Source organism: Polypterus senegalus, chromosome 1 (assembly GCF_016835505.1).
Source record: "Polypterus senegalus isolate Bchr_013 chromosome 1, ASM1683550v1, whole genome shotgun sequence".
NCBI lineage: Eukaryota > Metazoa > Chordata > Cladistia > Polypteriformes > Polypteridae > Polypterus > Polypterus senegalus.
In genome coordinates, this window is record NC_053154.1 from 43591311 (window position 1) to 43603798 (window position 12488).

Below are 12488 nucleotides of genomic sequence, written 5' to 3' on the forward strand. Positions count from 1 at the left end.
TAAGTACTTTGTTAATGAATTAAATTCTGATCTATTTTTTATCACAAAAGTTTAGTTTGCTTTTGGGCTTGAGATGTTTAGGGTGCATTAAATGTGAGATTTATGCTGAAATTTTAATATTGTAATATACTGGCAATAAAATTGTGATTCTTCTACATAGACATGCTCGCACACTGGCAACAAATACTGGGTAAAGGCTTCTTTTATTCCAGACTAAACTAAAAAAAATATAGACAGATACAGTCATGTGAAAAAGTAAATACACTCAAGAAAATGGTTAACTTTTTCAACATATTTGAACAGGCAAACAATAGATATTTATGCATAAAATTTCAGGATGGGTTCTGATATCTGCTTTTGATCTTCATCCACATCATCGGACTGATCGAGCACTGCAAATTTGTTGGATAGGGCAATTTGGAATTCTTGCTTGATTTCTGGATCCCTTAGATGCATCCAATTCATCTTGGCTGATGTAGATTTCTTGTGACTCCTGTTGGAGTCACAGCTGTATCTTGCCACAGATTATTTAGTGGTTAGATCTGCAATCTGGCCCTCTAATGGTACGAACATCCTTGAGAGATGCTCGGAATCAAGACCTGATCAAGATGTAGTCCAGGATGACCAAATCTCTGTCTGATGGGTTTCGTTATGTGAGCTAATGTTTGTGGGGATGTTAGAAGTGGCTATTCCCCACAGTCAGATGGTTAGATGTGGCGAAAGATAGCAGTCGCAATCCATTATCATTGATAATTCTGTTGCCAAATCTGCACATTGTTTCTTCCCATCCAGTCCAGTCTGCACCAATGTGGGTGTTGAAATCTCCAGCCAATACAACAAGCTGAGTCTTCAGAATTGTGTCCAGTGTATGTTGGAACTTATTGTAGAAATCGTCCTTGGCTGCATCTAATCTGGTCTCAGACAGATAGAATGCAGGTTTCCAGTTTTGGCATAATGAGTTTCCTTTGGCCAGTAGTCTACTTATCACCAGTACCCTGAATCCCCAATGCTGGTGCATCAGCAACTCCAGATGTGGTAGCATGAGCGCATAGGTTAGATCTGTATTCCATCGGTTTCATACCAAGGTTTTACGGCCCCTTGGCAGGGGACCAACCCTCCTCCTTTGACAGTTGGGCTTGGGACCTTCCATGATGAAGTTTGAAGTATTTCACCTTTATCTGTAGGCAGTGTTTGTAATAGTGTTTGTGATAGATAGATAGATAGATAGATAGATAGATAGATAGATAGATAGATAGATAGATAGATAGAACCTGACAGTTTTTAAGCAATGTACACATGAGTACTGGAGAAGCTTGAACACCTACATAGGTAACCACATGAGCATAAAGAAATGAATGGTCTCCCTCATCTGTAAAATGTTGTATGTTTTCATTAAATATTCTGCGTATATCTGAATATTGCCTTTTGTTTTGAGTATTAGTATATAACAATGAAACAATGCTTTTATTTAACAGTAATTTTATAAATACCTGCCATTCATAAAATAATTCCCCAGAAACTGGGTAGCAAATGGAGAAAATGCAAGGTTTGACATTGAAATATTAGTTTATTAACATTATAATTAATTGTAATGTATATTTATTATCATTGCAGGGTTCTGTATGTTGGAACAGCTCTTCAAAATCAGCAGTGTTATTTTGAAAATGTAACAACACAAATGATGAACAAAAAAACAGCAATGAAGACCTCTGCTAAATATTTAGAACACAGGTAATATGAAGATTCTATAATTTTTTAAAAGTCTTTTTAGCTTTTTCTCTATTTCTATTTGGTTTTCTTTCCTGCTTTGATACTAAGCATTTTTCTGTGTAGAATTTGCACGTTTTCAATGGGGTATATCTATAATGAACAGATATTTTGTCTGTGGTTACTTTTAGCCTTGTACCTATAATAGTGAAGATTATCTTATCATGGTCTGCTACTGAAGACAATGTTTTCTAAAAATATATAGATATTAGTACATGATTATTATTGTTCAAACAGACTAAAAGCAATAGCTCTTAATCAACAACATATCACATATTTCTTTAATGTGGAGATAAGTAAAGTTGGTGTCATCAGTTAGTTTTGGTATTTTGTATTTGGTATGCTGTATTAATCCTTGAGGGTTAAAGTGAATTGCTGCATGTTTTCCATGAGCTTGATGGGATAAACGCATTTTATAATGGTATTAAGTGTGCTTTCATTCACATTAAGAAATGTATTTTTAAGTTAGGATATTCACACATCTTCCTAGATATACAGCATTAGATTAATTTTTGACAAGAACAAGCCAGTCAATACTATTCATCTAGATTCTCCAAAATAAAATTAATTCTGGATTTTAAAGACCCAAAAGTCATGCACTACCACACTACTTGGTAATATACAGTATTCCATGTGCCCATAGTTCTGTGTGTGAAGAAATACTTTCTAATATCTGTGTTGTTGTGCTCTTGTTGAAGAATTTATTTTAAAGTTACCACAGGGATCCACTGTATTAATTAAACCACACTAAGAAACTTTCTTACTTTTGCCTCCATAACACATCCCATGTTCACTAATTCCTCTCCTTTTCTAATGCTGAGAAACTTGTCCATGCTTTTATCACATCCTGCATCGACTATTGTAACTCCCTACTTGCAGCAGTGATATTTCAGTTCTGATATTAATTGTAGTTGTAGTTTTTATTTTATAAAATTAATTTTATTTTTATTTCATTCTAGTTTTCATTATAGTCAACAATTTTTATTTTTAATTGGTTCTGTGTTTAAAATTTTAGTTTTGGTTTTATTTCGTTTGGGCTTTTTTACATTAGTAAAATATTATATTAGTACAATTTCAGTTTTTATTTTTGTTGCAAGACCACAAATGCTGGCCTTCACATATTTCAATGCAATTTAAGTTTTATCTAACAAAATACACTCATAGATCATAATGCCGTTAAACAGAGCTTGACTATCAATGATCAAACAGATGAAGGGGCCTAATGAGTACAGTCAGCAAGATCAAATGTTTCAACCCAAGAAACCAGTCTGTGCAAGCACATTGCTGTTAAACTTTAAACGAGCACGCATTTCGAGAGATTTGTTCATGTTGCATTGAAAATATTTGCTTGACAAGAGCCTGTAATTCAGGTGCACAGACAAGGTCCTTGGCCACTGGCGCCAGCAGACTGTATGTTGACAATTTCTGCTGCCAGTACCCAAGTGCGTTGAGGTTCATGGCTGGTGAGGCACTGACTCCTTCAGAATCAGATTTAGAAATATATGAACCCAAAAGAGTAGCTTGTTCACAATTCAGCTGGCAGCATGTACATCGACTACTAGCTGAGATCTCATCAGCATTCTTTACACACACATAGGTAAGGCTGACAAAGAATGTTACATTTATAGTGACTGGAGATAGCGCATTTACTCCTCACCCTCCATGTGTTCTAAATTTGCCGTTGCAATTTCACAATTCATACTCATTCAATACAAATAAAAGAATAGAGTCGTGTACAAAAAAAAACAGATTTCAGTTTTGACTTTAATTGAAATATTTTGTTGTTTTTAAAAAGCTTTTAATTCTAATGTTTTAATCAATTTTAATACAGACTGTTCAACAAAAGGATAACAAGAAAAACAAAATTTATTTAAGGTCAAAATTTACTTTTTAAATATTGGATTTTTTTCTTAGTCTGATCCCATTTGTTATAAAATTGAAAGCCGTTTATGATCTTAACTTTATTTGTAAATGAAGTCCATGCACCTATCCTTCTCCACGAAAATCTCTGTCATTTTCTTGTAAAAGTCCTCTTTATTTTCCTTTAGTTTTTAAAGTCTTAATCTTTCATTTTGGCAGTCACTCGGAACAAAAAATAAAAATAAACAGACCGCTGCAGTACACTTGACTTTCTGATATCGCCAACTTAGAAGAACAGCAACAAGCACCTGTTGGGCTCACATGGCACGGTACTCTTTGCCTCACCTTGTGCCTTTTCACAGTGGTTTTATGTCTGATCAGCAAGACTAAATATGTCGCACACATTTATTAAAGATATTAGCCAAACAGTGGAAAGTCAGGGTGTATAATAAACGCGTGTGCAAACATTATACTGGCTACATACAGAAAGACGGCAACAGGCACGTGTCAAGTGCATGCATCAACCCAGTTTGTGAGGGATATCGCAGTCTGAGGTGACGCTTGGCTCGTCTCGTCGCTGCCACACTTCGCGTCTCTCCCCTGTATTTAATCAAGAGATGCGCAAATTCTGTGATTTTGAATATCAAAATGATCAAAATTATTGGAGTCATACAGAAAAAAAATTTATAGCACAGACCAGTGGACAAATTTATTTTATGTTATTATTAGATTTTTTTACTTTTCATGATGACAAGTGAGACCGCACGTCCCTGTATGAAATGCAGTCATGGTGCCAGAGAAGTGCTGGACTTCCACTAAGTACTGATTCAGCTGGCCCTGCACTGAAACTCGGAAACACTTTTCTTCTTCTTGTACGCTACATTTGCTTTTACAGTCTTCTGCGCTGTAATTAAAGTATTTCCACACGTTGTTTGATCGTTTTCTACCCGCAAACGTCTGAGCAAAACTCACCATTGTCAACCACAAGTGCTTACTGCTTCAACCCGACGAGCCAAATGTGCTCAACAAACAAGCAACTGTCCTTTATGGAAGTTGCACCACGTGACTATAGTAAACCAAAGTTACAAGATCACCACATAGTGAACAGCGCAACATAACTGAACGCTCAGGGTGACCTACAAACAACCGCTCTGCACGACTGAACCGGATTGAACGAAAATGCTATTGCTGTTTTTGTCGTTTTTACTCAATTTTCGTTCTCGTTTTAGTTCATTCACATATCACTAATTTATATTTTTATTTAGTTTTAGTTTCTCTGTTTGCCTTAATTTCGGTTCTCGTTCTTGTAAAACGAAAAACAATATTTTTAGTTCTAGTTCTCGTTTTCGTTATGAAAATATCATTGACTTCCAGGTGCTGCTTATAATCTTATATCACAGATCCATTTAATTCAAAACTCTACTATGAAGGTCCTAACATGAACCAGCAACAGTGAGCACATAACACCCATCCTGCTTCGCCTCCACTGGCTCTCTGTGTTTTACAGGATTGAATATGAAATTGTATTTTTAACCTACAAAGATTTAAATGGCCTTGCACCAGACTACATCAGTGACCATCACTATGCTTCTGTTCGCCCACTAGGGTCCACTGATTCTGGCAATCTTGTTGTGCTCCATACTGGCCTGCACTCTATGGGTGATAGGGCCTTCAGTTGTACATTGCTGACCGCTGATCCGCTGACTCCATTCATTATTTTAAAAAACAACTTAAAACTTAGTTCAGGAAGGATTTTAACTTACAGTGACATTCTGCCTTATCTTTGTCCAGATGCTCAGTATAATTTGTGTGTGTTATATCACAAATTCTGTTATTTGCTAGGATTTTCTTTCAATATTGAGTTTAGTATTTTATTCTGATTTATTGTCTGTTTTTCTGTTGAAAGCTTTGTATATCCTGTATTTATCTGTTTTAATGTTCTATTCAGGAAACATTTGTACCCAGTGTTATATATACTGTACCTGCTGTTTCTTTCTGGACTCTGTGAAGTGCCTTGAGCATGGGAAAGGCACTCTATAAATAAAATTTATTATTATTATTATCCATCCATCCATTTTCTAACCCGCTGAATCTGAATACAGGGTCACGGGGGTCCGCTGGAGCCAATCCCAGCCAACACAGGGCACAAGGCAGGAACCAACCCTGAGCAGGGTGCCAACCCACCACAGGACAAACACAAACACACCAAGCACATACTAGGGCCAATTTAGAATCGCCAATCCACCTAACCTGCATGTCTTTGGATTGTGGGAGGAAACCGGAGCGCCCGGAGGAAACCCACGCAGACACGGGCAGAACATGCAAACTCCACGCAGGGAGGACTCGGGAAGTGAACCTGGGTCTCCTAACTGTGAGGCAGCAGCGCTACCACTGTGCCACCGTGCCCTTATTATTATTATTATTATTATTATTATTATTATTATTATATATATTGATGTCACCTCTTAACCGTTGTTTGCTTAAACTGAAAAGATATTAGTCTAGTGGCTTTCCTCAAGACTCTGTGCTGCTACTGCATATATATTTTATAAAATGGAAAAACAACATGTACACAGTACTGCAAATGAGGCCTTACTATTGTGTTTTATAGATTAAGCACAACCTGTTTTGATTTGTACTCTAAACATCGTGCTATATAACCTAACATCCTATTATCGCTTCTGTACAATGTCAGGATATACATAATGATGAGTCCACTTTGACTCCAAGGTCCTTCTCATAAGGTGTACTTTCAATTTTCAAACCTCAGTTTTAGCATTTCTATTTCCTATGTGTGGTACCTTACATTTACTGTACTTATATTTAGCCTAATCCACCACAAATCTGTCTAAGCCTGTATACTATCCAAATCCCTCTGTAATAATTCAGCTGACTGCACATTACACAATACAATACAATTTATTTTTTATATAGCCCAAAAACACACAAGAAGTGCCGCAATGGGCTTTAACAGGCCCTGCCTCTTGACAGCCCCCCAGCCTTGACTCTCTAAGAAGACAAGGAAAAACTCCCAAAAAACCTTGTAGGGAAAAAATGGAAGAAACCTCGGGAAAGGCAGTTCAAATTGAGACCCCTTTCCAGGTAGGTTGGGCATGCAGTGGGTGTCAAAAAGAAGGGGATCAATACAATACAGTACAATACACAGAACAGAACAAATCCTCAATACAATATAAAAATAACAATTTTAGAAGTACGAAGTAGAATTTAACAGTAGATGATATCACATAATATGATTTGGATTTATTTAGAGTCCTGGAGACCTCATTTATCAAGCTGCCTCCACCTATTTGGCCATTCCACAGCTGAAATAGCACTCCGATGAAAGGACCCCTCTTTCCCATGATTCCTGTGATCCTCCATCAGGGATGACTTTACCATAGGCAGACAAACAACTTGGCAGGTGGGCTGTGGCACCAAGTGCCACATTTGAGTACCAAGAAGAGAAACAGAATAGGGGAGGGTTAGTATGAAATTATAACTATCATGTTACTTATGTTTTAGTGCTAATGACTAACAACAGAGATGCAGTCTGTACAGTTAATCAGCAGCTCTAGTCAGGATATGCTAAACTGAAGTAGTGAGTCTTCAGCGGGATTTAAAGCTGAGACCGAAGGGCATCTCTTATAGAAGCAGGCAGACCATTCCACAGTTTAGGGGCCCTGTAACTAAAAGCTCGACCTCCCACTGTTATTTTATTAATCCTTGGAATCATAAGCAGACCGGCATCTTGAGATCTTAATGTGCACTCAGGTTTGTAAGTCATGATAAGTTCAGACAAGTAAGCCGGACCTTGGCCAATTAATGCTTTATATGTTAAAAGGACGATTTTGAAATCTGCCCTAAACTTAACTGTGTAAGGATTTAAGAACTGGAGTTATGTGTTGTATTTTCTTGTTCTTGTAATAATTCTTGCAGCAGCATTTTGGATTAACTGGAGGCTGTATAAAGAACAGTTTGAACATCCAGTGAACACCGCATTGCAGTAGTCAATCCTACTAGAAATAAATGCATGAATTAATTTCTCAGAATCCTGTTTATTTAGAAAGCACCTTAATTTCCTAACATTTTTAAGATGGAAAAAAATGTTTTGGACAACTTTGTAATATGCGCTTTAAATGACATGCTAGAGTCAAAGATAACTCCTAGATTGCGGGCTGATTCAGTAAAATTAATGGGATTCCAACTGAGTTAAATGATGACAAAATATTGCTGTGATCAGCGTCATTCCCTCCAACAATTAACATCTCTGTTTTATCTGTATTTAAAGACAAGTAGTTCTCATTCATCCACTCCTTTAATTCACTAACACAACTAATTAAAGACAACATCGGAGAAACTTCATTTGATTTAAATGAAAGGTATAACTGGGTGTCATCTGCATACAGTGAAAATTAACATTATGTTTCCTAATGAGAGATCCCAGTGGAAGCATGTAAAGTGAAAACAGTAAAGGTCCCAGTACTGAGCCCTGCGGACACCATATTGAACTTCTGTGTATAATGATGGAGTACTGTCAGCACATTTCTGTACATATTGGAATCGATTTGATAAATAAAAACTAAACCAAGCGAGCACGGCCTGTAAGCCCAACATCATTTTCTAGCCTGTGCAGTAAAATAGAATGGTCAATGGTGTCAAATGCTGCACTTAAGTCTAACAACATAATTACAGTGGAGTTTCCTTCATCAGAGGATATCAGAATGTCATTTACAACCCGTGTTAGTGCCGTTTCTGTACTATGACCAGTGCGAAACCAGACTGGAATTTCTCAAATAAATTGTAATGCTAAGGTGTGACTGAAGCTGGCGACTACTTTTTCTAGTATTTTAGAGAGAAAGGATAAATTTGAAATAGGCCTATAATTATTTAGTATGTGTGGGTCTAGGTCTGACTTTTTAAGTAATGGTTTAATGACTGACACTTTTAGTGCATCAGGTACTGTGCCATGCAATAATGAACTATTGATAATGTTTAGAATAGGTGCTGCAAGAACATCCATTGCACTTTTTACTAGTTTTGTTGGCACTGGATCTAGGGAACAAGTAGTGGGCTTCATTTTAGTAATTAAAGTTAAGACTTCCTGCTCAGTTACAGGATTAAAATTATTAAAGTGCTGAATGCAATGTGAGGCAGGGTCTGCTAAGCTAGTATTTGGTTTGTACTGTGATGCTGAGATCTGGGATCTTATATTTTTAATTTTCTCATTGAAGAAGTTCATAAAGTCTGTACTGCTAATATCTGTTGGTATTTTGCACTGTAGATCTGAATTCCATTTGTTAATTTAGCAACTCTTCTAAACAGTACCGAGGATTTTTATTATTGCTATCTATTAATGTAGAATAGTATTCTGAGTGAGCTTTAAAGAGAGCTTTTTTTATATTTTTAACACTCTCTGTCCATGCAATTTGAAAGACATGTAGCTTTGTTGTTCTCCATCTGCGCTCCAGTTTTCGACACTCTAATTTAAGAGCTTGAGTGTTTTCATTAAACCAGGGAGAGTTTCTATGTGCTTTGATCACTTTTGTTTTAAGGGGAGCCACTGTGTCCAGAGCATCTCTCAAGGTCACATTATAATGTGATGTTAGCTGATCTAAATTGTTTTCCACGTTTACATTTGATGTTAACTGATCTAAATGGTTTTCCACAATTACACTCGACTTACTCAAAGTATCTATAAATTTTGAAGCAGAATTACAATCTAGATGTCACATTGTCTTTGTTTTAATCTGTGAGTGCATTGGCAAGGGCAGGACTAAATCAAATGTAATTAAGTAATGATTATCTGTCCTTCATCCTAGTTTAGTGTCATCTTCAAACTTGTCCAGCTTATTGTTTATATTCTTGTCTGGACTGTTTATGCATAATAAAAAGAGCAGTTGTACCAGCACAGATCCCTGAGGGACACCATTTTCAACATCACCTAATTCTGAAAAGGTTATTCTCACCTATGGTTCCTAGTTTTTAAGACAATTTTGTACCCTCCTACACACAACACCCTGAATTCCTAGTTCTTTTAGCATGATTACTAGTCTCTCATTTGGGACCTTATCAAAGGCTTAGTAACAACTAGGATAAATAATATCATCTTCACCTTTCTGATCATATGCTTTTGCATCTTCCTCATAGAACTTCACCATATTGGTGAAAGAAAATCTCCCCTGTCTGAACCCATGCTATTTCCTGATTAGATCCATTTTTTACATGATAACATGTGATACTCTGTTTTTTCCTGAAAATCTGCTTCCCTTAATTTACCTGTGATGCACATTCATCTTAATGACATATAAATACTTGGATCAGCCCAGTAACCCTTTTTATATAATGAAATAATGTGTACTGGTTTCCAGTGTGCATAAAAGTTTGAAAAAGAAAAAAAAAGCATCAAGGGTTTATATGCCACATGTACTCCCTAACCTCTTTGAGAACTATAGGATAATTGGCATCTGGTCCTTGAGATCTATTAGATTTCAGCTTATTATTTAATCTAAGCAGCACTTACTCTACAATTTCCACATCACTGAGTACGTCCTTCTGGACCCCAGGGACTGTTGAGAGGTTATCAACTTCTTCATCCATGTAAAACGCAAGATCAGAGCTTTCCTATTTCACTGTGTCTAATTCACTTAACCTCCCACTTGATTGTTCTTTCACTACTAAGATATTGAAGGAATCTCTTGACGTCATTGTTTGCCTCTTCTTCCATATTTTTTTCCAACTGTCTTTTAGCTTTCCTTATGTTTTTTAACAATTGTTCTCATAAGCCCTGTGGCTAGTGCAGGAGTTATTAATTTTATTTTTCCTTTGCAAATTCTATTGTATTGCCTTATTTATCCATTGTGGAATTTTCTTCAGTTCCCTGCTGCTTCTGCATCTTGGTATAAACCTGCCCTGTGTTATATGTCATTATTTTATTTAAAACGCTACTTGTTAATAAATATGTAAAAATACATTATCCAAGCATGCATTTTATATACAATTTGCCTTTTAAAAATTTGAAACAGGTAAGTTGAATTCTATTATTTTTGAATCTTTCTTAAAACATGCTAAAACGTAACATTTTTGATTTTTATCTTTTTTTAAATTACCAAAATTTGTAATTTGTGCCAGTGGAGGATGTCAGAGGCCTGTTCAATGACTTGATAGCAGAGTTCCCTGATGAAGACAACTACAATGACCTTCTTGCCTACTTTGAATCAACCTACATTACTGGAGTAAGAGGCAGAGATGCAGTGTTTCCCATTAGAATCTGGAATCACTTTGAAGCTGCTGCTGCTACTGGCCTACCAAGAACAACAAACTGCTGTGAAGGATACCACATTCACTGAGAGCCCTGTTTCACTGCAGTCATCCAGGTGTGTGGGATCTTCTGGAAGGTCTGAAGAAGGACATGGCCATCCACAGCAAGACATTGGCTGATGCAGATGATGGCAGACCACAGCCAAAAAGGAAGAAGTATGAGACCCTAAATAGCAAAGTAATTGAGGCTGTCCAAGGGTATGCCAATCAACAGGATAAGATTAAGTATTTGAGAAAATTGGCCAACATGCAGTTTCCAAAGTAACCTTTGTGTTTAGTAGTTTCTGTGTACTTTAGTCATTCTTGTCAATTATTAATAGTTTTGTACTGTACATTTAGTTTAATGATTTTTCTTTTATTAGATAAACCTGTACAGTGGAATTATTAGCAAATGGAATAGGACCTTATCTAATTCATTATTTTGTACCAAGCATATTTTGTATTAAACTCATTTGTTCATTTGTGTATATCAGTTACTTGTATTTTGTAATCAGTAATGCATTTCAATAAATTGTCATGAAATAAAACTTTTGGAGATTAATTACTACTATTTGCATTTTAGAATTCCTTCATTATATTATTAATTCAGTGCACTCCATATTATATGTAAAACACCTTTGAACCCTTACTACATCCCCTCAACTGTGTCCATACTTAAAATTTTAGAATTTTCTTAGTAAGCCTTTGCTGCATCAGCTCAAAATTTTACTTACTAAAATTAAACTTAACAGTTTTAGTTTGTGAATTTGCACAACACCATAAAAAGTACTATATTATGGCCACTAGATCCTAAAGATTCAGTATTAGGTACTAGTAATTTTGAAAAGATCAATCCAATCATTTTCTACACCAGCTTTTTCTGAAGAGTACTTGGAGAAAATCCACACAGACACAAGGAGAAAATATAAATTCTACATAATAAAAGACCATACCAGAATCAGACTCAAGACTCCGGAAATGTGAGGAGTAGCTGTAATAATTACACCATTATTTCACAGAAATCCTCTATGATAAGAGGCAAAGTTTGTGTGATATGTGAAAGTTAAAGTACACCCTGTATGCTGACGTATCAACTGACAGGTCCCTGGAGGGCATGGAAGGATAGAAGGATGGATGCAACATTGACAATAAAAGGCTATGAACAAATGACAAAAAGCCTGTTTTGTGCCTGTTTTGTGCTTGTGGAAAGTCTGTAAGAATGAAAGAGGCTTGATGATTCATCAAGCCAGGATGGGATGCTTGCCAGAGGAGGCAAGGTCACAGCGCACAAGAACCACACTTAGTGAAATGCTGGAGGGGTCAGGCCCAGAGTGAACCCACAGTGCCCAGAACCGCCATGTGGCACTTGTTTGAAGGATCCGAATGCCCCAGTCCAGCAAGAAAAATGAGTGGGAACAGTTTGACAGAGATGTTGATAGAATGCTGGAAGCATTTTCAAAAGGAAGTGTGGATGGTCAACTGAATACAATGGCAACCAGTGTCAACAACTTTGCCATAGAAAGGTTGGGAGTTTGTGTTTCCAACAAAGTGGTGGCATTTATCAA

The 12488-nt window shown here is 36.5% G+C and overlaps 1 protein-coding gene across 3 annotated transcripts in view; it reads left to right on the forward strand.

Annotated features, from left to right (window-relative positions):
- Positions 1-12488, forward strand: part of trim66 (tripartite motif containing 66) — a 138883-nt gene that overhangs the window by 68489 nt on the left and 57906 nt on the right. For all 3 annotated transcript variants that reach the window (XM_039748384.1, XM_039748401.1, XM_039748393.1), the window contains exon 5: positions 1615-1731. In XM_039748384.1, coding sequence (XP_039604318.1) covers positions 1615-1731 — 117 coding nt within the window. The remainder of the gene's footprint in view (positions 1-1614; positions 1732-12488) is intronic.